The sequence below is a fragment of the Carassius carassius genome, chromosome 44 (genome assembly GCF_963082965.1).
Source record: "Carassius carassius chromosome 44, fCarCar2.1, whole genome shotgun sequence".
In the NCBI taxonomy this organism is placed as follows: Eukaryota; Metazoa; Chordata; class Actinopteri; order Cypriniformes; family Cyprinidae; genus Carassius; species Carassius carassius.
The window spans coordinates 21521881-21549475 of NC_081798.1; the positions used below are offsets into that span (position 1 = coordinate 21521881).

At 36.2% G+C, this 27595-nt stretch overlaps 1 protein-coding gene across 26 annotated transcripts in view; it reads left to right on the forward strand.

Moving 5' to 3' along the window:
* LOC132126641 (adhesion G protein-coupled receptor L2-like) overlaps positions 1 to 21193 on the forward strand; it is a 97246-nt gene extending 76053 nt beyond the window's left edge. For 2 of the 26 annotated variants that reach the window (XM_059538019.1, XM_059538021.1), the window contains 10 exons: positions 1551 to 1617; positions 7040 to 7131; positions 8784 to 8828; positions 9503 to 9529; positions 11526 to 11694; positions 11803 to 11931; positions 13157 to 13253; positions 14853 to 14981; positions 15377 to 15394; positions 19132 to 21193. In XM_059538019.1, the coding sequence (XP_059394002.1) occupies positions 1551 to 1617; positions 7040 to 7131; positions 8784 to 8828; positions 9503 to 9529; positions 11526 to 11694; positions 11803 to 11931; positions 13157 to 13253; positions 14853 to 14981; positions 15377 to 15394; positions 19132 to 19898 (1540 nt within the window). In that variant the 3' untranslated portion in view covers positions 19899 to 21193. Of the gene's footprint in view, positions 1 to 1550; positions 1618 to 7039; positions 7132 to 8783; positions 8829 to 9502; positions 9530 to 11525; positions 11695 to 11802; positions 11932 to 13156; positions 13254 to 14167; positions 14223 to 14852; positions 14982 to 15376; positions 15395 to 17872; positions 17926 to 19131 lie in introns of all 26 variants that reach the window. The other 24 variants (XM_059538020.1, XM_059538044.1, XM_059538028.1 and 21 more) reach the window with 18 other exon arrangements.
* Positions 21194 to 27595: the final 6402 nt, after the last annotated feature.

Genomic DNA, 27595 nt, shown 5'->3' on the forward strand with positions numbered 1-27595 from the left:
CTGATGGTTCCATAGGTACCACACACACACACACACACACAAAAAGTCTTCAGAGGATGCCTTACAGTACAAAATGCGGTTTCCAGGCAGGGCTGCATGCGTTAGTGTCTTTTGTTCAAAGAGTCTCTTGTGACCTGTTGTTTGTAAATGCTCTCTAACGGAGATGAGGGCCGCATGAGAAAGAGGCTTTTACGCAGATTAATGGCAGTGCTTCAGCCCTGCATGGGCTCTTGGGTTGCTCCTTATAGCACATAAACAGGTGGTAGTGTGTCGACCCTGTCTGCCACATCACTGTCTCTTAATACGAAGCACATAGCTTTGCTTCAGATGTGTTTATATTGGTATGAAAGCGATGCTTGTAGCACTGCATTTGTCTCTGATGTTTCTACGGTTTCTTAGAACACTGAAGAACATTGACAATTTATATGATCAGTGTTTCCCACTGGAAGTCGCACTCTAGAGAAACTTGATCTGTTACAGGAAATTATTGTCTTTGAGCAGAGTTTAATAAACGAATGCAGAATCAAGCTATATAAAACACTGTAATGTAACCCACATGAGCCTGCTCAGTAACAGATACCGTCCTTAGTGTGTATGTTTATTGGTGCTGTTTGCAAAGGCAAGCATCTCTAACACAATTGTTCATACTTAAATATGCAGAATTCAAACAAATACTACTCAAATCCATATGTAATTGCATTCCAATATTTGTCAGAACGTAGTTCACGCCATAATGCAAGTATCTACTTGTTAAGACTGACTTTCCAGGTGCAAACGCTTTATCAGATGCCAAAAGCAAATAACAAATTGTGCTTATATACACTCAAGGTGTGTTGTAATACTACCGAAATATCACGATACTAACTTTTATCTCCATACCGACATCTCAGATGACCAGACAGAGATTCGTCTATTATGAATTTTTTTAAATATTGGTGTGTGGGATGCAGTGAACCTGCGGTGAATGTAGTGTTCACTGTGATTTTAAGTGTTTAGCTCAAAGGATAGTTTAAACGCATTTTTATCATGATTTACCTACCCTCATGTTTTTCCAAATTTGTATGAATTTCTTTCTTCTGTTGAACACAAAAGCGATATTTTGAAAACAATTTTTACATACAGTACTATGGAAGCAAATGGCAGTGACTGCTTGGTTACCCATATTCTTCAAAATATTGTCTTTTGTGAAAGAAATTCATGCAGGTTTGGAACAACATGAGGGTGAGAATATTTTGGGGCGATATATCATTTTAAATCATATGAAATTAAGTGGTATCAAGTGATACCAATAAATAGTACTCATGTCATTCACTTCTAACACAACCATTTGAAAGCAATTAAAAGAGATTCTCACTCGATAGTTGATCAGCCCTCCAGTTTTCAACCGGTGGGCCAATGTTTTATCTAGAAAGTGTGTGCAACCACCATTTGTTAAAGACATGTTTCTGTAAAACTCTTGTTTTTTGTCTAAAGTAATGGAATGGCTTAGACATGTTTTCTATAAGCTGCCATGTTGCATTTCTTTTATTGTGAATATGTTGTCTTTGCAGATGTTGGCTCAGGATGGACAATCACTTCATCTGGAGTTTTATCGGACCCGTCACCTTCATTATTATGGTGCGTTCAGTATCTACTGACCTTCATATGGCTTAAAATTGTAAATGGCATGTGCATGAGCATGTGTGATTGAGTGCTGAAAGAACAAGAAGGAGAATGTTTCTGTGCAGGGCGAGACTGTGCCTCAGAGTTTAAAGAGTAACTGACAAAATCCTCCCGTGCAAAAACATTGAGCTGCCTTTGTTTCTTCAGCCTTATTCAACAGATTGCAGCCCATCGATTTCTGCTTAGATCGGTTCAGTCTCGGCAGACCCAGTCAATGCAGCCTGCGGAGAGGTTCGGAAATGCTGCTCTTAAGGCTTTTTTTTCTTTCTCGTGGATCGTTTTGATACGATGCGGCTTTTTCAACGTGGCATTAGAGCACAACATTATCCTCAAATGATACTCAGCAGGGCGCTTTCAAGCTACAGGGTCGAGACAGCCCCTTGGGATGCGGATAGAAGAAACGGCAATGTCAAATAATACAAATCAAAAACATATATTGTCATGGTTCAGTCCTTTTAAGAAGGTAGCTGATGACACTACAGAGTTTGTTTGCCGTGAGATGCCGGTCATAAGGCATACTGGATTGACATAGCTGCAGTTTAAGCATGCTGTTATTTGCGAAAAAGAGATTAGAGCCTCGGACTAGATTGGGGAGGTTAAGAGGAAGAAGGCCTGATAGAGACAAATATGCTGGAAAGACTAGCAGGTGGTATTCACATCTGCCTGGCTGTTTGTTTGCCCTCTAATCTCTGGATGAAAAAAAATAATAAAAAATCAAATCGTCTTCCTGAAAATGGAAGGACAAGTAGAGATGTTTGTGGAGGGTTGACTTTATTATATCCTTTATGGTTATGTAAACAGACCAGGTGATCTTCCTGCCAAGCTCTGTTTAGCTGTTTTAGTTGAAAACAGATTTAGAGACACACAGATGGTTCAAACGCTGGTTTGTGGCACAATAAAAAATTGAAGGTAATTAGAGAAGTGGCCTGAAACATCCACATGTGCTTTTAATAATCAAATGATCCAGCGTTACTTAAATAATACAAGAAAATAAATAAATAAACATGTCTACTAAATGGAATCCGTCACATAACCATAGAGCATATATAAAAGAAGTCATGGAAGAGATGTATCAAAAATCTAAATTTCAGACTCTTTTATGTAAACACTGCAATTTAGCAGTCGACTGTAACATTTACAACTAAATTTACTTGACAACAGATCGTGTGCTTTTTAATTATCATTTTATCAAAAATTTTACTATCAACTAACCTTGACTAGTTAGATATTTTAAGTATGTTCTCAGGTCATAATATCAGAATGCGTAATATTTGTAAAGGATTATAAAAAAGCTGTTGAATAGTTATAAATGGAGTATAACTTATCACTCTTCTCGACAAGTCAGACTGATTTTAAAGAGGCTGGCAGGCCGCGAGATACTGCAAACATTGTTTAGCCGCTGCAGCGCTGGATGAGGCGTGATGTATGTGTCTGCAGTGTTGCTGATAATCAGAATACGTGTTCCAGTCATCAGCGGCAGGAAGACTGTGACCCTTTATGAAGCTGATTTATTGTTGCGTGCTCTGCTCGGACAGCAAGCAGGACTCGTAGTCCTCAGGCTGCTTGACAATGCTAGATAAAGCACAAAGACCAGAGGCTCTCGGGGGAACGCGAGACCAAGGTTTCCCCCAACCTCTGACCCCTGATTCTCAGCAGATTGGTTTTGTCCTTGTCAATGAGAGAGCCAGAGCGAGTCTCATTATTCAGAGTTTCACCCATTTCGCCGTGCAGAGGGAAAGAATGGTGTGATCCTGCTCAATTAGTTGAAGCCCATTGTGGTTCTCATTATTCTACATCTATTTTCAGCGTCCTCATGCCCGATGCTGCAGCGATGTAGCGCTCCATGAATTTCACAGCTAATCTAGTTCCTTTTTCCACCAATAGGGTCCCTAAGCCAGTGTCTTATATGCTGGCATTTTCCACCACTTTCCACAACCGAAAAGTCAATTCTGAGCCATAAACATTGGTTTGACATTTGCTGTGAAAGCCATCTGGTCTCAAACAACATGTCTATTTTGACCAGGAATAATACATTCAACCCAAGTTCACTGGAAATACGTATATGTGTCAGCATTTCTGCCAAATATTAGGCTGCTTTTCATATCACATTGAAACGTAAACTTCCGATGAGTGGCGCTAAATATGTGTTTAGCTTTTATTTACTGTAAAACAAATGAGTGTGAATCTGGCAACATTTTATTTTAATTAATTTTATTAGATTTTTGTACAAAATGTGGCATTTCAGAAATGTAATGTCCAATAAAATCTTGAAAATCTTTGAAAATAGCATACCACCTTCACTAAACCTAACCAATAGTGTTAACACAAGCAAATGTGAGATAAAAAAATCTATTTTAGATAATTTAATCAGTTCTTTTATCGTGACTCGCGTTTCACTTTTCATCCACTTGGGCTCGGCCTTCACAACAAATTGACCCTTCAGGGAGTTTGATTGACAGGCAATCTGACCAATCGTAACACCGGATCTGCCAGTGTTGTCCGACAAACAAAACAGACCAGAGAGTAGATTAAGAATGGTGGACTTGAACTTGAAAAATGGTTGAAACAAGATACCTTCTGATGTTCACTCATGTTTATTTCATGCTATAAAGAAAAAGAGATTATCGGTTCATGTGCCGCTTGAACTGAGGCAATTCAGCGATCTGTCATGACCCATTACAGAGCCACAAAACAGTATTTTGTGAAATGGTTAAAAATCACAACATTTGAAAGTGGATACTTTGTTTCATAACTAAAGTGACCTGCTCGGTGCTACCTGCTACTTGTCTGTCGGCATGTTGTCAGTTTTCTTGATGTATTTTTGAACATGATGTGTGGCACGTTTTTGAACTTGAGAGTGCCATGGCTTTTTGTGGTCGGACATAGCAACAGTAACTAAGGGGGCAGGTCTTTGTGAAGGGTCAGTTGTACAAAGTGAGCTAACAAGCAAGTTTACTACATTAGAAAAGCTAAGGAGCTGGTGATTTGATACAAGAGTCAAAATATATTACTTGACAAATCATGTGCTGGGGTAAAAGCATTTTGAACAAAACATTACGCAAGGAGGAAAATGCTCATTTATTTATTTATTTTTTACGGCCATTGCATCAAAAGCAGCTTGTGATCAAAAGCGCCAACTAAGGTAAAATCTCATAACATTTGAAAAAAAGTTCGCACATTAACCAGCCAAAACTGGCTCAGGCAGGACAGCTACCACCGGTTTTGGTGGAAAAGATGTTACTCAGCTCTGGGGCATCAGGCATATAAGATCCATGAAAGCCAGGACACTGAGCTAATGAGTGGTCGGGAACCATTAGTGTGTGTGAGTGACGTTAAAACACGCTTGGACTGTGACACGTTTGCATCATGCAGACAGTTCCATCTGCACCTTAAATATTTAATCTGGTTCAATCAGAGTTCAAGACGCACACACACACAAATGCGAAACCCACGCATACAGCTTTCTCCAGTGTCCCAGAGTGGAGTTGAGGGTCTTCTGCTTGGCTAGCGGTGATGATTCAGGGATGGGGGGGGGGGGGGTTGTTCAGGAAAAGCTCTTTTCGAAGCGGTGGAAGCCCATGGGACGGGCAGGAACAAGGAGCTTTAGGAGTGTAGTGGCTGCTCTGCTAGGTTACCACTCCCTCTGCTGAGCGTCCTTACTTCCTCTCGTCTCATCAGATCACTGTCAGTGCTCTGGCGGCGTGTGAGGCCTTTTATAGCTCTGTGCTCATAAATTCGGGTACAGGGGCCGTGAAAACCAGTCATAACCCCGCCACCCCCTCCCCTCTCTTTCTCTCTCTCGCCGTGATGTCTCTGAGAAACCGTGGCACTTGATTGCATGAGCAGCACATTATTGATCGCCATCGCTGTTTTGATGGCAGAATGATGAGCTTGTGCACCCGAACAAGTAGCTGAACTGAAGAGCTTGTTTGAGCTGGTGACACCGCCACTTATGAGAGCGGCCGCAAATGATAGACTGTTACGTCCTCTCGTCTGTCTGTGCTCCAGAAAATGGATTAGAGCAGAAAATGTTCCGTCACCACGTAGTTGTCCCACATATTTGCAGCTATTGAGAAGTCATTTTACACAGTACGTGATAAACTATGACCAATGCATTACTTTAGGTTGTCACAAGGTCCTTCTCGCTGTGTGTGTGTGTGTGTGTCTTCGATGTCCATGAAGGTTTTAAAATGGCAAATGAAACAGGTGTGCAGTAGTCGATTGCTTATATTGTAAATTAATGGACAAAATTTAAAAGCACAGAATATTTTGGTTTTGTAGATAAAAAATCCTGGACACTGTTACTTTTTCTTTTCTTTTCTTTTTTTCACTGAGCAGAAATCACTTAAGTAATAAATTGTGTTTACTAACTTAATATCTAAAGGCAGCTTCTGTAACATGATTACCTAAGAAAATTAATTTGAGTTTAAATAAAAAATAAGTTTGTAAGAATGAACAGGAATGTGTTTAAAGCAAGAACACTTACCGTAAAAAGGGCAATTGTTAATTAACATTTATGCTGCTATCATATTTACTAGCACATAAATAAATAATAATAATAATAATTCCAGTTTGCTACATTTTGCATTTGTGTCAATAAATGGAAAATTCATGTATTAACTCGTTGAGTATCTGGGGTTTTAAAGTAACAGTTTAATACATTTTATTAAATAACCTAATATTTATGGATAATATCTGTGGGATTCGGTTGACAGCCACAGAAAATAAACTGGACTGTGAATTAAATTGGACTATTTATTTTTTTATTGGACTTTTTCAAAAATATATTTACAGTAAATGTGCCATACAATCAGTCAAAATAATAAACACACGAGTCCCATGTGTAAGATTATGGTTTACTTAGTGTGATAGTTTGGTGGTAGTGTATTTTAAATGTTTATTTGCAGCGCTGAATGATTGTCTGCTAATTTGGAACACTGTAAATATAAATTTTCTGTTCATTTTCACAGACTAAGGGATGCTTACCCTCTGAGGTTTTGCCACAAATGCGATGTTTGTATATGAAATAACCAGGAATATTCCTTAAAGTTATCCTTTTTTTTTTTCCTTCCCTGAGGAAATCTCAAATATCCATTTCTCCGTGTGTGGTCTCTGAACTATTTGTGTTTTCATTCTGCAGTTAAACGGTTTTATTGCTTTTTTTTGTATTCTTGTATTGATATATAGTGACACTGTATTTGGCGCCAGTCTTCTTGGCTTTGTCTCGCAGTATGCCAGATGGTTATTGTATTAGGCACTGGCTGAAGGGATGCTTGGATGGCTGTTTTCAATTAATGCTCCCAATAAAACTTCACTTATCTAATCTTTTAAGTTTCGTTTTTGTTTATTAATAAAGGTCTTTTGCTTTCGCACACAGCTCAATCTCATCTTCCTGCTCATCACGATGTACAAAATGATGAAACACTCTACATCGCTGAAACCTGATTCCAGCCGGCTGGAGCACATCAAGTAAGTCACATTATTTTCCCCCAACTCATGTGGAGTGGAAGTGTGCCGCCACACACTCAGAAGAATCAGCATTCCTAATCTAACATTTAGAACAGGAACAGACACTGCTTCTTGGTTACATTGTATGTAGCATCTACAAAACTGTTGTTATTTGCTTGGATGAATTTGAGTGTGTCGACTGAAGGGATTCAGATGGACTCCAGACAGATGTTATTCTCTTCAGGTGCACGTCGTTTATTAATGGGAGCGATGGCCAGAGAGGCACGGAATGATTGAGACAGGCTCAGCGTCGTTCCTCCTTTACAGTGACCACAAAACTCTTTTCTGGAACAACTCCCCGTATTCAGAGTCTGCCTGGAGAGTGAATTCAGATGTGTGTGTGTGTGTGTAAAGACAGCACAGTCAAAGCACTTCCATGTGTTTCCTGTTACGGAAAGGGGGATCTCTTTCTGTATCAGAAAAGTACAAAAACAAAAAAATGTCCTGGTTGACCATATAAATCTTTTTTTTTTTTTCTTCTTCTTCTGCTGGCATGGCAATGCATGTCTTACTGGTTATATTTGATAGTGTATGACATTTTTTGTTTATGTTTTGAAATTGCGATTTGTTTTTGTTGTTTTTAGTCTTTTTTCCAATGTGTTTTCAGTGATTATGGCACTTTCCATGAATAAGCCTGCAATGCATTCAAATACATTACACACTGAAATACATTAAATTGTCTTAATCCCATTTACACTATTAATATTTTTGTTAGATTTTGAATAATGAATCAATAAATAATATTAGTAGTAATAATTAAAATGTTTTCATATATTGCACATGTGCCCTATGTCTCAAGATTTCCTTATATTACAAAAATGTCAGGTTCTTTGACATTTTCTCAGGCATGAAGTGACATTATTTGTGCCTTTTCTACTGCATGAATGGAAGACAATTGCATTATATGTTGATTGCAGTGTTGATTGCATTTATATGATTTTACACTTTAAACTAAGATCTCATTGCATGCATTATCTAACATAAATTAATGAATCATTAAAACAATTTAAACAATGTTATTGTTAGTTATTACAAAATATAAATGTTCATCGTTTGTTCATGTTAGTTCACAGTGCAGTGGATTTGGTAACATATAATTTTTAATTTCACATTTACTAAGTTTAATAAATACTGTAGATGTTGTTTATTGTTAGTTCATGTTTAAATGTTCACAAATGACAAATTAGCCAAGTTCCAAATTTTTGGTCACAACTCTTGGACCCTGTTCATGGAAAGAGCCTTTATATGTTTTGGATTTGATATATGACACAGATTGCATTTAATGTGATCTTTTAAACTTAACACACAGCCATTGGGGAAATATGCATATTTTATTAGATTTAACAATGATATAGACATGAATAACACGCTTGAAGAATATGTTGCTCACAGGCATTGTGTCGGCCGTATGTTGTCTAAATTTCTCTCCACCCATCACCACAGGGCAAGAGGAATCAATCCTCTAAACTCTAGGCTCATGGCAGCATGTTGCATGTTCAGCAAGCTAACCTGCAGCATTTCGGTTCATTTCTCTGTTTCCCATTTCCCCTTGTTTTTTCTCTCTCCTTTCTTTCTCTTTCTCTGTCCTCTCTCTGTTCTCTTACCCAAACCAGTAATTATCGCGTCTGTGATGGCTATTATAATTCTGATTTGCCTGGGTAAGATTCACCGCACACCGTAACTTACGTCGCTCATAAAACATTACTGCCGCATTAAATAGTGTAAAACGGCATATATTGCATAATAGTGCAAAGTACTGGCACATTTGGCCTGAGAGAACCATCTTTAGGCTCTTTAGAAACGGGCATAAGGCAAAGCAGCATGGGAAAATTAAATGTACTGGCCGTCTCTTTTAAAAAAAAAAAAAAAGAAGAAAAAAATGTAAAGTTTACAGTGGCAGTAAAGTTTTATGAAAAGTCTTGTCATGTAATCATCAACTGTGTTAAAGACAACTTGAAATACGTCCTATTTACTTTCATTTTCATATATATATATATATATATATTAGTATAATGACTATATAAAATGACATATATTGGTGTTATATAACTATGTTGCTGAATATTTTTTATATTTATTTATAGATATTACAGAAGATATTTTAGAGCTATACACATTGAAAAACAGAAAATATATGTTTCATGTTGTCTTTAAGAACATTTATTCAGGAAACTTTTGTCTTGTCACAGCTGAGGACAAAATCGACCTTTTTTCTGTCCAGCTTTATTTGATTTTTTTAACTTCAGAATTCTTACATTTGGACTTCAATGCTAATCCAACTGATTTGCCTGATCCAATGTTGTCTCTCTCTTCTGCTGGCCATGCTCTCTAGCTATGAAGATAATAAACCATTTATCAAGTAAGAGCGTTAGCTAGACATCTGTGCCACAGCCTCATGGTTGCTCCCCTTGTCATCTTATTGTCTGTTTGCTGGGCTCTTCCAGACGCGCCGTCTTTCTGTGCTGCTCATGCACTTTGTCTGTCTGTCTGTCTGTCTGTGGCTTAACTGGTTTCTTAAATTATATTCCGCCTGGACCATTGCTGTTCGTTTTAACATCATACCCTAATATCCTTAAATCCTACAAACCCATAACTCTTTCCACCCTCCGTAACCTCACCCTTCACGTTTTCCCTACCCTCGAACTCTCAGACCTCCTTACTCTTCATATGACAAACCCCTTAATATATTCCTACTTTTATAACCCTCAGATGCCAAAGAGTTATTTCTCTTCATTTTCTCACACAAGCTACCATGCCCTCAATTACAACATACTGTGCATGGGTATATGATACAGTATATCAGTGGATATTTATTTATTTACTTACTTACAGTCCATATTGTACTGTATATGTTGGCCAGTATTGCACATTTAACTGCGTATGCTGATTTCCACAAATATTTTATTAAATGCTAATCATTTAGATTACCTTTACTCTCATATCCCTGAATGAAAGTAAATCTTTAAACACAAATGATTTATCGGCACTGTTAAACAGTTGTACATAATCTCCAGCAGATCTCAAAATGCTTTTTATTTAAAGCATTATAATTAGTGCTGTCAAACGATTAATCGCATTCCAAAATAAAAAAGTTTTTGTTTACATAATATATGTATGTGTCTACTGCATTTATATACAGTATATATAAATACATTCACGTGCACGTATATATTTCAATATATTTATATATAATATAAATTATATAAATATACAGTAAATATATACATGTAAATATTTTCAAAATAGATATTGCACGTGTATTTATATATACATAATAAATGTGCACACACATGTATTACATAAAGAAAAACTTTTCTGTTGGATGCAATTAATCATTTGACAGCACTAATTATTATAGTATGTCAAAATTTACTGTAGCATTTAAAACTATTTAATAGTTGCTATTATATTGTATTATTTTATAAATTATTTGCAGGATTTTATTTATTGAAACAATTTATTTTAACATTATATGAAATAATTATTGGCATGTCCATATTGGAAGCATATATATATATATACACATATGCAAATCCATCTTTTACACTGTACTTTACAATGTAATGCCAAAATTCACTGTTGCATTTACAAGTTTGAAAATAGGTATTATTTAGCTATTTTCATTTATAAATGAATCGTAGTGTGTTACTTATATATTTAGCTGTTTTTATTTATTTTTTATAATTTTTTTAGACAGCAGTATTTTAGTGTTAGCCATTTAACATAAAAAATAAATAAAATAATAATACAAAAATTGATCAGCGGATATAATTTTTATATCAATGCATCCTCAGCTCCATCCATTACGCCCCTCATTTACAGACCTCAGAAAACCTTTAGAACCCAAAGCCCTCCTATTCCTTCTTCCTTCAAATCCTCATATGCTGGTTCCTTGTTTCATCTCTCATCTCTCCTCTGATGAAAGCAAGCTCTATCTCTTTGGTTCTTTAGCCAGCCGAGACCTGTTGTCAGCGCCTCCTCCACTAAAACGGACCAATCAGAGATGATTCTTTCTCTTCCCCCTCCGTCTGAATGCAGCCCAGTATCATGCGTCTTTACCCAGTAGTGTGGCATGCAAAAATATCTCCACACTCCACTGCCTCAAAACTGATTAAACCTTCTTTACGATAATCCCGCTTCCATATGGGATTGATTAACCTCTCAATGATATGTTCCACTGCATTTCCCATCTACTTGTGCCTAAGATGTCAGTCCAAATGATTTCTTTTTTTCAGAACCCGTGTTTGATTTGCATTGTTTTGCTGAGAGTGTAATGCTGTAATGATTTCAGCTTTTTGCTGAAGGAAATGTCGCTCTCTCATGCCTCATTGTTTCTGTTTCATTTGCTTTGGAAGGTCGTGGGTCATGGGCGGCTTTGCTCTGCTGTGTCTCTTGGGCCTCACCTGGTCATTTGGGTTGTTCTTTATCAGCGAGTCGTCCGTTGTCTTGGCGTATCTCTTCACCATCTTCAACACTTTCCAGGGCATGTTTATCTTCACCTTCCACTGCCTGCTTCAGAAGAAAGTAAGTGCTTTCTGAAATATATTGTTCCACCCGAGCTGCGGCAACACGGGAAGCGCACATTAAAAAGTTCACGTTTAAAAGGGGGGAAAAAATGTCTTTGAACTGCAGGTTCGGAGAGAGTACAGCAAATGCCTCCGACACACGTACTGCTGTAGCGGGATCACGACTGAGAGCTCACACAACTCCACAAAGACCTCAACAACACGGACAAGCGCTCGCTATTCCTCTGGTACTCAGGTACAAACACCACTGACCCAATTTCCATTGTTTTCATTTTGACGGCTTTTAATGCGACGCTCGGTTATGAGACACATTTCATATTGGAATGAAATGAAACTCTGTGAGTGCTTCCATCTGCTCCAGTACACACACACAGGCACAGATCTTTTATCTATGTTTTTTTCTTGTTTTTTGCAGACAGACTTTACAGATTTTATTTGCACGTCTTTATGATGGATTGCATTATATTATAGAGAATCATAGCAATAGCTGTGTATACTGTGCAATGTTTAGATCTCTGGGCTCTGGTATACTATAATATTTACTTGATAAACCGCATTATGATATCTAATGTTGAATGCTGTAAAATCTCTGGGGTAAATATTTTTCATACTGATTTATAGTTGTAATGTGAAAATAATGAGTGGAGAGTATTATGTTTTTTAACAACAAAAGCGTCCCAAACGAATCAAATTGATTATGTATGAGGAAAGTTGCCCCAGTGTGCATTTACTTAATACTTATATCCCAGAGAAACTTTTAGCATACACAGGCTACACGTTGGTGATGAATCATCAGTATGTTAAGTCACATAAATGGAAAGCACGAAACATTACATGTATTTAATATAATTTTATTTATTTTCCTAAAAGTGTCAAATATTCTATGTAAATGCATTGAATAATTACAGAAAAATCATCACTGTAAAACAGAAGCTTGAGAAATTTTTGGTATTATTTACTGCCTACACGTTTACATTTTTAACTAATTCATTTAATTCTCTTTCGATCCATTTTATGTTTGAAATCACCTAAAATACCTAGAATAAATAATTAATAAATGCTAATATGTAAAATAATAAAACACAAGAGAGAAGAGAATAAAAGGATCCTCAAAGATTTAACTGTACATTTTCACATAAATTTTTTTTTTATTAATAAATAAAAAAAAAAACTGTCCATAAATCCCCATTAACAATATAATATAATATAATGGCTATGGTATATATTACCAGTTGCTCAGAAAAGTGAAGTCCGTTCTGATAAAAGCTATCATTTGTTTCTAGACGCCGGTTGCTTGTGTTATAAATGTATGAATGCCATTGCATCAGATAAGTACGACTGAAGTGTCTAAAAGCATCCACTGTACATATCAGAAAAAAATAAAATAAAAAATCTAACATGCAAATTTTCCCTCCCAAAGATAGTGATCAGTGTTTCATGGCTGTTTGTTCATCTAACAGAGTCGAATCAGAAGAATGTGGAACGACACAGTCAGAAAACAGTCGGAGTCTTCTTTCATCTCAGGAGACATCAACAGCACATCAACCCTCAACCAAGGTCAGTCATACATCCAAACTCATTTCAGCTCGCTTTCACGGAAACTTTTCTCCAAAATAATAGACTCGGACACAGTGATGATCTTCAATCAGTCATCCATGCTTAATTAAATGTTTACAAATATTTAATTGACTTCATATTTTATCAATTCTCTTAATAGCCAATGATTTGAAAAGCTCTGCACTAACGAACTCACCATTTTCATTTGAATGAAATATTTCAACAATATTATTTATTTTAAACATTTCAATAATTCTAACATTTATTTTAAGCTCATCAGGCCTGCTTTAGAAATCAAATTAAAAAAAGTTTCAAGTATATTTCAAATGTATTTATTAAAAAATAAAAAGGTTTTTCATTTACAACTTATAAGCTTATGAAAAGCATGATTACTGGTAAACATGCACAAGTATCAATTTTAAACCACCCACATGTGATTTTAGTTAAAGTCAACATGAAACATCATTTGCAACCTTTTTGCTAATATGATGTGACATATTTGTCAGATAGCAAATTCATTTCATTGTGAAAAGTGGTCTCTGTATGACAGTTTTTCGGAAGAAAAGTCGTTTCAGAGGCAAAGCAGGTTATTACATTTTGATGAAAGATTATAATGCAAAAAAAAAAAAACAAAAAAAAAAAACTTTTTTTTTTTTTTTTGAATGACTTGGACTCATGATTCGTTCACAGTAACAGCAGAAAAAATTCATCGAGAAAGTAAATAGGGTCAACTTTGATTTCATGTTGACTTTAATGTAAAATCAAACAATAAATGCCCATTTAAAGACACAGGAAGCCAGGCAAGCCCCTTTTGGGTCCGTTTTACACAGCTACAGTAGTGAGTCAGGAGGAAATATGCCCTCAGTCAGCTATTTCAAGGATCTAGAAAAAAAAAACTGTCATTTATTATTTAGCCAGGGTTGAAATGCATGTGATGAGAAGATGATGTTCAACTCTAGCTGACCTGTGGTAAGATTATATTATTTAGAGCCGTTTGCTTTGGCTTGCTCTGAAACACACAGCATGCTTTTAATGCATGCATTCGAGCACAAAACACAAAGGTGCAAAGAAAAAAAGAAGCTATTTGTCTTTGTGTTCTTCAGTGTCTCTGTTCAGAAACAATAACATCAGTTACTGGTTTTGTTTACAATATTAATATCACATGACATAATAATATAGACCAAAAAAAAAGGTTTATAATTTATATATATATATATATATATATATATATATATATATATATATATATATATATATATATATATATATATATATATATATGTATATATAGCACTGACTATTTTAAACTGAGATTTAGAAATAGTAAGAACTGTGCCCAGTATGGTAGTGTTTTTGTTTTTTGCCATTGACAAATATTCATTCTTTTATTTTGTATGTAGGATATCACTGACAAATGTTCTTAACATTTAAAATGAGTTATTTGCATTTCTTGGCTTTGATTTGATTTAATATTAGCAAGTAGATTCCAGTGAAATTTCACACATATGCAGGTAGATTAATTCATATATCCAGTTATTTCATTACTACTATAAGATTAGGTCATAATCTTATTTGTCCTCTTGTTTTTTGTTGCTTCAGGAATGACGGGCAATTATCTTCTTACTAACCCTCTTCTGAGACCACAAGGCACTAATAACCCCTACAACACCTTATTGGCTGAAACAATCGTATGTAACACACCAACGGTGCCAGTCTTTCACTCTCCAGGTGTGCCTACTAACCCACTACACTCCTGTCTGCCCTTCTGCTCATGTGGTACTGTGTAGTGCTATGAGTATTATCGGAGCACTAGGCAGTAACAGTATCAGCCCCTCTGTGCGGATGCATTAGGCTAAAACTGTAGTTCTCAGTGTGAGATTTTATAGCACAGAGTAAAGCTTTTTTTTCCACTATGAAATCATTGTGATGCTTACAATTATTTGTATTAAAAAAATATTGCACACATTTATTTATTTATAATTTAATATTTATGTTGAGGTAAAAGTAATTCAACTTTATTTTTCATTTTATTACTATTATTTATTTATATTTTTTTGTGAGTGACATGACACTGTTAACTGTTTGTGTCTTGTTTTCTCTTTCCCCTTCCTGCACACACTCAGTGACCTACAGAGAGACAAGTATGCAATCAGTTTTAAATTTGCCCATCAAATGTAATTGTTTTACCATTATTTAAATCTCTGGCCATCAACAGACCATCCACATACTGTCAGCACATGGTTCAAAAATCATTAGAACGAGGAAATGTTGCTCTCAATGAAACAATACTTTCATCACCTTTGCATTTTACAACTTGGCACGATGCATGCACATTGCACACACAATTGAGATTTCTTAATGTAAATGTACACACGTCATTCTGAATGGAGATTGTACTGAAAGCAGTCGCCTTCTCTCTTTGTTAAACACAGTTTCTTTGGACATTGGGTTGGAATTATCCAAATACTTTCTTCTCTGTTAAAAGTTGAATGGCTACAGATTTTGAAGCCAGTCTCTTCAATATGAAAAGCATATAGTTTATAGTTAAAATTTGCTTCTACTGTGGCTGTGAGATTCAGATGTTTTATGAAAATTAACAACATGGCAAAAAACGAAAAAACCTTTACTGTAGCATATATTTCTTTGTTTGTTATATATATATATATAAATATATATATATATATATATATATATATATATATATATATATATATATATATATATATATTTGCCAAGTTATGAATTTAGTTTTCATAAAACATGGATATATGATGTCTGAACCCCTCGAGTTTACACAGGTGTCCTTGCAAAATATCGACAGGTGTAGTTCACTACATTAGCTATAGACATGTTCCACTTAAACCTTAAAATTATAGTTTTTGTAATTTAATTTATTATTTAATGTCTTATTATTTAATACTTTTTTGTTTTTGTTTTTTGTAACTTTTTTTTCCGTAAAATGATATATTTTGACATGTTGTTAAATAATGCAAGTAAATTATTTAAAGTATCCAGATATTATGGAAGTTTGTTTCCAACAAACTAACAAACAAATAAAGGTAATTGCACATTTTGATTTCACTTTTTTTTTTTTCTCAGATTTAACTAAACTCGCAACTGGTGTTAAGAAATCAGAATTGCATTTTTCTCACAATTATGACTTCATACCTCTTAATTGCGTATTATAAAGACAAAATTATGAGATCTAAACTCACAATTGTTTGAAAAATGTCAAATTTTTGAATTCTTACTTTTTTTCTTCAAAATGGGTCTTTATAACTTGCAATTGCAAGTTTATATCTCACAATTCTGAGAAAATAAGTCAGAATTCTGAGTTTATATTTTAAACCGATCTCATGAATGTGCATTTCAGTGGCGTTTCCATTGATTTTATGTTTCTATTTGGCGTACTATTTATACACAGAAACGGACTTTAGCATGCATATGATATGCAATCGGTAGGTTTAAGGGTGTGGGGTAGGGGCATATTATACCCTTAAAAAAAAAAATGAAGGTAAATGTTTGCCAAGAATTTATTTTAGCTCTATTTAATAAATATAAATGTTGAAAGTTAGTCAACTAATTTTTTTTTATTTATATGTAGCTAAAATAAATTGATTGCAACCACTTACCTTAAAAAAATGTAGTAAATTCAATTTATATATATATATGTATATATATATATTTTTTTTTTTTTTTTTTAGTGTAATTGCATTTAAGGCAAAATGCGTATTACATGCATGTCAACAAAGTGTGTTTCATATGCACAAACTGCATATTATATCCACGTCAAACACGTACATGCCAGAGTCAGTTTCTGTGTATAAATAGCACATAACAAATTAATAATAAACAATGTGCTATAGATATGCATTTTCATGAGATTAAGCTCTAATGCTTTGACATTCTTTCACAAATTAGCAAAAATAAAAAAAACAAACAAAAAAAACTCAGATTAATGAGAAAATGGCAATTACTTTTTCTTTTCTTTTTTTTTTTTTTACCCCATGGTAGAAACAGGCTTCCATAGTGTCATAGCGTATGTGTAGTGTCCCCAGTATATTCTGTGTTACCCTCCTCCAGTTTAACTCATATCTCTGTCTGTTTTAAGAGTTTGGTGAGGGATTCCGTCAAAGAAAAGCCCTCATGTTTCTTTAGCCCTTCCGTCTCAATATCCAGCAGAAATCTCTCTTAAACTCCCTCTAATCAAATTACTGTCCCTCTTCTGTTCCCATCTGCCATCTCCTTCCTTTGTCTAGTCATTTCTGTGGAGAGGCTCTGAGAATGGCTGTGTCCGAGCCGCCCACCGGTGGGCTCTCGTAAGATGCAGATAAAGATTATCGTAGCTCATGCAGATGGCCACTCATCCACCGGCGTGCAAATGAGCTCCAATTACCACATAGAGTCCAGTCCAGCAAACAAACCCAACTGTGACATTTAACGGAGGGAAAAGGCCTTAATTGTGATGTTAATTTAATTTGCAAAGTTCTTTGCTTGCGCTAACGTTGTAATTTATTTTGGTTTGTTTTTTTCCCCCAACTTTTTTCTGTTAGTGATATCTCATCATGTTTTACAATAAATCATTTTCCTTTTTGTTTTGTGTTCTTTTCGTTCATCAGCAGCGCTCAGGTCTGCTGGCCTGAACAGACAGACTTGATGTGAGTTGTTCAGAGTGAGTTTTCTCTCTCCTGTCTGTTGGATGCTTTCGCTTTCATTGGCTCTCTGTAGTGTGAGAAATGGCTGTTTGTGTTTTTTTCTAATTTGGCTTTTTTCCGTTACTTTCAAACCCTTCCCCCCACCGCCGTAACTGCTTCAAATACAAGCTGATGTTGATGAATTCTTTGACTGTCACCGCTCTTTCATCTGTGAATACACATCTGTGCCGCTCTCTCATTTGTGTCTGTGATGTTTGAAACCCTTCAGAATGATTTTAATGTTGTTTGGGATGTAGTTGAAACCAATGTTCTGAAATTGGTAATTGTGAATTGTTCAAAATTGTTTGATTGAGGAAAAAATTCTGAACTTCAAACTGTGGAGAATTCACAAAGAATGAATTGTGCCTGCGCCTGCTGATTCAGTAAGGGAATTATGCAAATCTGTTCATATACACCTAGATGTGACAGACTCCTGCAATCTGGCATACTTTGCTGGAGCTGTAGAACTGGGATCCAAGTTCTTTAAAATCCGTAAATACAACTACACAGTTTTAGGGCGTGGTTTAACTTAATTTGTGCATAATTTCATGCTGAAAGTAGTTAAACTACTTTAGTAAATTCACAACTTAAAGTCAATTTTATTTTTATAACACTTTTCACTGCGTATTGTTTCAAAGCAGCTTTACAGAAACCCATGATGTTAATTTTTGATGTTGTATTTAACATATTAATATCTCACCTCTTAGTTGCATTTATGAGTTTAGAGCTGGGTGGTAATATAGTTTACATTTTGTTGTTGAGATATGCTATATAGGAACTGTTGCCCTATGCAAGTATATATGCAATTCATATATATATATATATATATATATATATATATATATATATATATATATATATATATATATATATATACATAATGTATGCAATATAATTTAATCCAATGGACTTTATATAGGAAGCTGTTCGATAAAACAGTTTACAATTTTCGTATGCTTACCAAATGTTAAATTTTTACTTATCATTAGGCAAAAATATAGTTAGCATTTTTCCTAACAGAGCCTTACAGTTCTACACGCGCAGACTAAAGATTTGCGATTTTTACATGTTCTGAAAAATGTTGCATTTGAGACTCCTAAACAGCATTAAACATTGTGCTTTGATCTTTCGGATGCTCTGAGAGCGGCCAACCTAACGTTTTTCTTCTTCTTGTGTTGTTGCAGGACACTCGGTGACCAGCGGCAGAGATACGAACACGTTCGGGACTCTACCACTCAATGGCAACTTTAATAACAGCTACTCACTTCATAACTACAGCGACAGCGTGCAGGTGGTGGATTGCGGGCTCAGTCTTAACGATACGGCCTTCGAGAAGATGATCATCTCCGAGCTCGTGCACAACAACCTCAGGGCCGCCGAGTCCCGGATCAGCACCAAAAAGGGGGTGGGGATCAGCAGGGGGGAGGAGCCTGTGGTCGCAGAGATGTCATCCCTGGTGCAGGTGGGTGGGGACAGCGAGATGGACGGTCTGGGCCTTCACCACACGCATCCCCGCACGCTCGAAGCCCCACTCATCCCCCAGCGAACTCACTCGCTCCTGTACCACACGCAGGAGAGAGCGAGGGCCGACACGGACGGAGGGCCTTCGCATCCCCACAGCTACATCGGCCAGTTCCCGGCTCCAGCCGAGACCGCCCTGCCCTCCCCCAACAGAGACTCGGTGTACACCAGCATGCCAAACCTCAGAGACTCGCCATTCTCGGAGAGCAGTCTAGACATCGGCCAGGATCTCTCGCCATCCAAACACAGTCCGAGCGAAGACGTTTACTATAAAAGCATGCCCAACCTGGGGTCAGGCCAGCAGCTGAACGCGTATTATCAGATGAGCAGAGACAGTAGCGAGGGCCTCATCATCCCCATCTCTAAAGACGCCTGTGTCCCCGAGGGGGATGTACGAGAGGGACAAATGCAGCTGGTCACAAGCCTTTAAAACTAACTATAAGCACCGCCCACCATGTACACAGCCCCGCCTATCCACAGATGGCAGAGTGGTCTTCCTTTTTTAGCCTCCCACATAACTGCACACATAATGGAGAAGTACCGCTGCTGTCCAATGTGTTACAGGCAGGCCCAAACGGAATCTGCAGACTTTTTATTGCACTTTCTGTGCTGATTTTTAGCTGGAAATTTGCCATGTAATGGATAACGTTGGTGAAATGGATCATGCCTTGTTTTTCGGTAAAATGTATTTAAAAAAATGCATAAACCTGATATTAAGATTTCTTGAATTATATTTTTTCTTACCCCACTGGCAAATTGTATTATTATTAATATAATTGTTGTTGTTGTTACTTCAATTTTACTGACTTCAAACAGGGTATAAATACTTTCCCTTGTCTTACCTTCCAACCTTTTTCCTACCTTTCCCACCGCTTGGTGTTCCTGGTCAAAAATGGTATACATTGCCAAAATGATGCTAAAATAATGTTGTTTTTACTCAAAAACTGAGGTGCATAAGCCAGAGCTGCCAGGACTTCATAATAAAACCAACCCAACTGCTACTCCAAACTAGCCCTATCACATCCAAACAAGCTCAATAGCAGGGTTTCCACGGGGGTCGTACACAGTCGAAAACGCATTACAGAGGGGTAGGGGATTTCGCTTTAACCTGCGGACTAAAAAAACAACCCGCAGCAGGAAAAGTGCGGATTTGGCAACTCTAGCATAAGCGCAGATCACTGCAGCCAACACTCATTCAGTTCCAAAACAGAAACAACAATAACTGTGCTAAATGCAAGAAAACAAAAAGTTGACAAATATATTCAGTCCAAGATTTGATGATAATACATCTTAAGATATGTACAAATTTTAAATGACCAGCAACACCACATTAGGTAAAGGATTTTCAGCACAGCACAAGGGTTAAGAAGGTTTATTCTTAAAAGGGAAAAAATGCCAATGGGGTGAGAAACAATCTTAAGACATACTTCAGCAAGTATAATGTTGTTTAAATAAACGTTTTTACTGGAAAACTAGTATTGAAACATAGTTTGCCATTTCTAATTGTTACCCTGTTTTTGGTAGCTGAATGTAATCAAATTAGCCACAATTATTTACAAGCAAGCAAGGGTCGGATGAAGTGTACAGTAAAACTTTGAGAATTGAGGGCCTTTCAATGTTCTGTGGTTGCAGATTCCGTGTGGGCCTGGTTATAGAAATACAGTTTCACTTAAAAAATAAATAAATAAATAAATCAAAATAAAACTAAGCCAAAAAAAAAAAAAAGTCTTTCTTGTTCCAGTGCATATGTTTCTCAAAGGATGTACATATATGTTCACATATTTCTCTTTTGAATGCAAGTTTTGCTTTTGCTTTTTTGTTTATTATATAGAAAAATGAAATTTCCAGGACATGCAGAGATTGTCCTGACTGAATTCAAGGAGTCCTGTAACACCCTTTACAATCATCGGCAAACTCCCATATGACCACTAGAAAACAAACCCCAGGCCTTATATTTTCTCAATCATACACGGAACTGTCGAGGGTAATGATATAACATAGAACAATATATTTTGTTGTATTGATTGTGTAAAATAAATTCCTATAAAATAATCAAGAACAACCCTAAATATAAAGAGATTTTGAAAACGAGATGACTATGTAAAAAGTTTCGAAGCGTGTTTACGATGATGCAATCGCTGGATGACCGCTGCAGAAGACATGGAAATTTCTCTGTCCTGTTCATGAAAATGGTTTTGCCGCCCCACATCAGTTCATTTTAGGAGATTCTGATGCTCTCGTGCCTTGCACAAATTTATTTTTGTGCAAATCTGTGCAAAGCATGAAAAATGTGGCGACTGAAGGCCGCAGCTGAGCATGAAGGAGGACCTTCTTCTTTATAGACATATTACTGCAGCTGGGGTTGGATATTTATTTATTAAATTATTCTTTAAAAATGATACTTTTGTGAATATTTTACAGCACTGGTCGACGTAGTTCATCCTCATAAGCATAATTAAAAGACCCATCTCTGATAAACATGTTAAGGAGCCCATCTCCACAAAGGATGTAAAGTTCTACACTTGTTTAACAATAAATAAATGTGAATTTTTTGTCTAATCGAATGTGTTGTTATTTGCACATTGGCAATTTGAAACATGAGTGCGTATTTGCTTGTTTGTGTAAAGATACGGGTAGCAATCCATTTTAAAACTGAGACGGTGTTTCATCCCTCTTTTAGCTCAGTGGTTTGGCATGTTTATGCTATTTAAGCTGGTGATGCACATCAAAGTGAAAAGCTCTGTAAGCTGATACATAAACTGCAATATGAACCCTCATAAACAGCCTGAGAACAGTTTGCAGCATTCTAGCTAGAGGGCAGTGCACCAGGGAACCGCAAGTTCATTTACTGGAGAAAACTGCAGTTTATGAAGTTTTGAACCTGTCTCTCTGAAGTCCTGTTTGAAACTATCAGTCTTCAGAAAGTCTTTCTGCACCTGCTGACGTAACCCAGAAATTTTCCCTGCGCCTCTTTGAAGTCAACTCCTTTATAGGAGATATAAGAGTCAAAGATGAGACAAAGGTTATGTGCAGAATAGCATTCAGGCTTACTGCTTAATAAATATTGTGCAGCATACACTGAAATCTAGACATTTGTCTAATAGGAGGTTTAATAGTAATATGAAAAGGTAGAGTTAATTCTGCAAACGTTTCAAACTGTAATATATTTGAAATTAAAATAACAATTTTCCTTTACATTATTCTAATTTTCTGTTCAGTCCTTTGATCAAAAAAATAAATAAATAAATAAATGGAATAAATAAATATATATTTTAGATTAGATTAGATTAGATTCAACTTTATTGTCATTATGCAGAGTACAAGTACAGAGCTAATGAAATGCAGTTAGCATCTAACCAGAAGTGCAAGAATATAGTGTTTTATATACATAAAAGTGCAGAGTAAGTAAAGCTATGATATACAGAATGTACAGTGGAGTTGCTATATACAATATTGATCAGAGTATATACAGAATATAAATATGAATGCAATGTAGGGATTGTATGTACATTATGAACAGAGCAATGAAGGATTATATATACATTATGAACAGCAGGAACGTGGGAACAGTGGTAATAAATACAGTTGGATGAGTGTGCAAAAGTATTGTTGAGCAATGTATTATATGCGAAAAAACAGTAGTGCAATGATATTTTTTGTAGAAATAGTTTACTGTGCTTGTACACTAACAACTTTAGATAGTTTATAGTGTAATAGCTTTAACCATGTGCAGTCTGTGCAAAATATGAATAGTGCAAATAATGTATGTAAAGTACTGTGACCAGTGCAGTAAAAGAGCAGGTCCAGGTTAGATTGGTGGTGTGGCGTTCAGAAGTGTCACAGCCTCGGGGAAGAAGCTCTTCCCGAGCCTGCTAGTGCGAGAGCGTAGGCTCCTGTAACACCTGTCGGATGGAAGGAGGGTGAAGAGTCCATGGTTAGGATGAGAGGCATCCTTGATGATGTTTCTTGCGCTGCCCAGACAGCGCTTCTGATAAATGTTCTCTATGGAAGTTAACTGGGTGCCGGTGATCCGTTGAGCAGTTTTCACCACCCGATGGAGTGCTTTGCAGTCAGATGCAGAGCAATTGCTGTACCATACTGAGATGCAGTTTGTGAGTATGCTCTCAATGGTACAGCGGTAGAATTCAGCAAGGATCCTGGGACTCAGGTGAACTTTCTTAAGGCTCCGTAAGAAGTAAAGGCACTGCTGTGCCTTTTTGACCAGGGTGGAGGTGTTTAGGGACCAGGTGAGGTCATCTGAGATGTGGATGCCAAGGAACTTGAAACTCGACACACGCTCCACTACAGCTCCGTTGATATAGAAGGGTGTGTGTGCATGATTCCTAGTCTGCCTGAAGTCCACAATGATCTCCTTAGTCTTCTGGGTGTTTGTTGGTGGCACACCACACAGCCAGGTGCTGGAGAGGGGGGCACAGAGTTAGGTGGTTTGTAATCTGTGATAGATTGTATCCCTTGCCACATACGCCGGGGGTCTGAAGAATTGAAGTGTTCTTCAATCCTCTGTTTATGTGTGAGTTTGGCCTGGTAGATACCCTTCCTCAGGTTGGCTCTGGCTGAGCTGTAAGCCTCCCGGTCTCCAGACCTGAAGGCTGCATCTCTTGCTTTGAGCAGGAGGCAAACCTCTCTGTTCATCCAGGGCTTCTGATTGGGAAAAAAAATATATATTTTTTTGGGTGGTCACTCTGCTCACACATCTGTTGATGTGCTCCAGGACAGAGTTGGTCATGAATTGTCAATGTTGATCTGAGATTTTGTGGTGGCCTGGGCAGCAAACTCACTCCAGTCTGTGTGCTGAAATTGATGTTGAAGAGTGAAGTCAGCACCTACCAGCCAGATTTTAACAGTCCTTATTGTATGTTTCACACATTTGATAACCAGGGTATACTTGGGGAGCAGGAACAAAGCGAGGTGGTCAGACTGACCCAGATGGGGGAGGGGTGTGACTTTGTAGGCATCAGTCACATTAGTATAAACGTGGTCCAGTGTTTTATGTCCCCTTGTAGTGCAGGAGACTTTTTATATATTTAATATTATATATATATATATATATATATATATATATATATATATATATATAATTTATATATATATAAATTATTTGCATTGTTGGAAACAATATTACACACAGCCTGCTCTGTATTTTGATTGTTAGGCGAAATTTAGATAGAGTTAAAAGTACATTGATTAACTGTAACATAAAAATGTCTAGAAGGTCTAACTGTTAAGAGACTAAAGAAAAATATCATCAGTAAAAGAAAAGAAAGAAAAATAAATAATTGTTAATAATAATTAAAGAAAGAAAGAAAATAACAGTTAAATAAAAAGTCATTTGGGGCATTCTTATAATTTCTGAAACAATCATTAAATAAAAATAATTATTTAACAGTTACAAGACAATCAAGTTAGTCAAGACAATCTATTGTTATTATAATTATTATTATTGGAAATGTTTTTTTAACTTGTATTGAATACTGTACAAAAATATTAACCATATGAAAGTAATATTCAGAAACTTTCCATACTTGAGGTCACAGCTTCAACTTTTAGATCTTTTATTGTATTCTGTCTGTGAAAGATCATCATGAAGTCTGCAGGGACACAACACAGCGTCATTAATTAATCAGGTTCGGAGCACAACCTTGAATGCAGGTGTGCTTTCTGGGAGAATATTGATTATGAATTGCCTTGCTGATGGCGAGATAGTGTCAGGTGACTAAACCATCAGGTGATCAGGGCAAATAATCTCTCTGGGGTTTTATTTAGCCTTATTGGGATTCAGGGCAGAAGTGATGTGTAGGGTCATAATACAACATTTATCAGGGACTGCTCAATTCATGTGACCAGATTTATGAATATCATGCATTCGAATCTGTTTTATTTCAGGATTAGAAGAAATTCTGAAAGGTGACTGAAAAGTACTTAAAGGTAAATCGAACATTCAGAGGAGAAACAAAGCTCTTTTTTTTCTTTCAAATATTTATTCTACAAATAAATGATTTTTTTTTAGTCTGCACATCGATTGCAGTGTCGACATAAAAGACAGCTCTAAATTAGAACATCATCAAAGCAAAATCTTCACGCTATGTGGGTAGAACAAGTCACCTTGTGTTTTCTTCCCCTTAAATATCATCATCCTTTACCTGTCAAGGCAAGCAATTTAGCTGTGAAGCTTCCAATAGGAAAGAAAATCACAAATAAGAATTCCCTCCCCTCGATTGTTTCTTCTACAGCACTGAGAATAAATGGAGAGCAAACAGAGACTTTTGAAAATGTTCACCTTAAAAATACTTCACTTGTCCTCATGGTGTTTCAAATCAAATGTTTGCTGTTTTGTCAGACATCACACATTTAAGCCAGACCTGCTGTAGATGACAAAATGTTCAGCGAATAATGACTTTCCATTCATGAAATAACGTCTTTTTTAAGGCTCTCTAGAAACAGACCACAATACTAACCAGATTTGACATCTCTGTGCTCAGATTTGCCAAGACACCGCAGTGTGTAATCAATAAACAGAGATTATAATATGAATTCACACATTTCACATCAAATTCTTCCAATTCGTCAAAAAGGATCTGAGATATAATATTTGAATGCCATGCATTATAGTATTCTCCAACATCTAAATTCTCTAACTCATTCTGTCTCTTTAGTCACACTTTATTTTAAGGTCTGATTCTCACTATTAACAAACCATTAGCTAAAAATTTTTGCCTCAATAAACTCCTAATTTGCTGCTTATTAACAGTTAATAAGGTAGATGTTAAGGTTAGGTATTGGGTAGGATTATGGATGTAAAATACAGTCATGTAAAATAAGTGCTACATAAGTACTAACAAAAAGCCAATATGTTAATAATTGACTTGCTAATAAGCAACTAGTTAATATTAACAATTGGTCCCTCTACCAAAGTGTTAGTGTCTCTATTTATTACTTTTAAACATTCATACTTAAAACAATTAAGAACTCCATAAAGCAGTAAAAATTTTACCCTGGGTATATAGTTTTATGTATCACACAAGGTTGAAAATAAGTGCACTCCAGTGTGGTCCTACTGGAGTCGGATCCTGAAGAGTCGGAAATTAGCCTCTCAATAAATGTCAAGTTGTGTGCTTCAGTCGCGTCTGGATCTCTGTCACAACACAGCTGTGAATGATCATCTGAAATTGACTAATTTGATCAGATTTGTTCAGATTTTTATGAGTTTGATGTCATGTCTGCCCTTTAGGTGATGCTTTATAAGAACTACTGCTAATTGATGTGAAGAATGACATTCTGAGCGGCCAAAAATATTATGCAGATGTTACATCTTTTAAACATATGGGCTACAGCAGTTCAATAATGACATCTGCTAAAATACATGTTGGTACATTTTAGTAATATTTCAGATTTTTATATCATTATTATTATTATTATTATTTTTATTATTATTATTATTATTATTTTAGAAGTAGTAGTAGTAGTATTGTTGTTATAGAATAAAATGTCTATTTTCTGACAATTCTGATATAAATTATTAAACTGGGGAAATTGTTGTTATGATAGTAGTAGCAGTAGTAGTAGTTGTGGTGGTGGATGTGATAAGTGCCTCTATTTTGGGTTATGAAAGGTTCATATTTTGGTTTTGGAAGTCCCCAACAACAGGTCGACATGCATGCAAGGTCAAAAAACACTTGCATCGTCTTATGATATGCATTTATTTTGACCTTATTTGCTCAAGGTCTCCGAAATGATTAGTTTAACGATTCATTTTTTTCAAACTCCTCCTTTGCGTGACGCTAATCTGCTGTGATTGGTCGATTGGTCTCATTTTCATGTCATCATGCCTGAAATGCCTGATAAAGCAGTGTTTGTGAGCGCAGTGCTGCTTTGTGTACAGCGTTACCGGGGAAACCGCTATTTTACCACTCCAAAAGGCACCTAGTGGCAAAGAATGAATTTGCATTTATATTCAGATTTAAAACTGCAGGATATTTTCATTCACTTAGAGCTGTGTTAAATACTTCATGAAAGGTAATTTTCAAAAATCCATAATAGAGGCACTTTAATAATAAACTGAGTAAACTGTCTCAATTTGATACCCTTTTGAATACAATTCTGAAATGG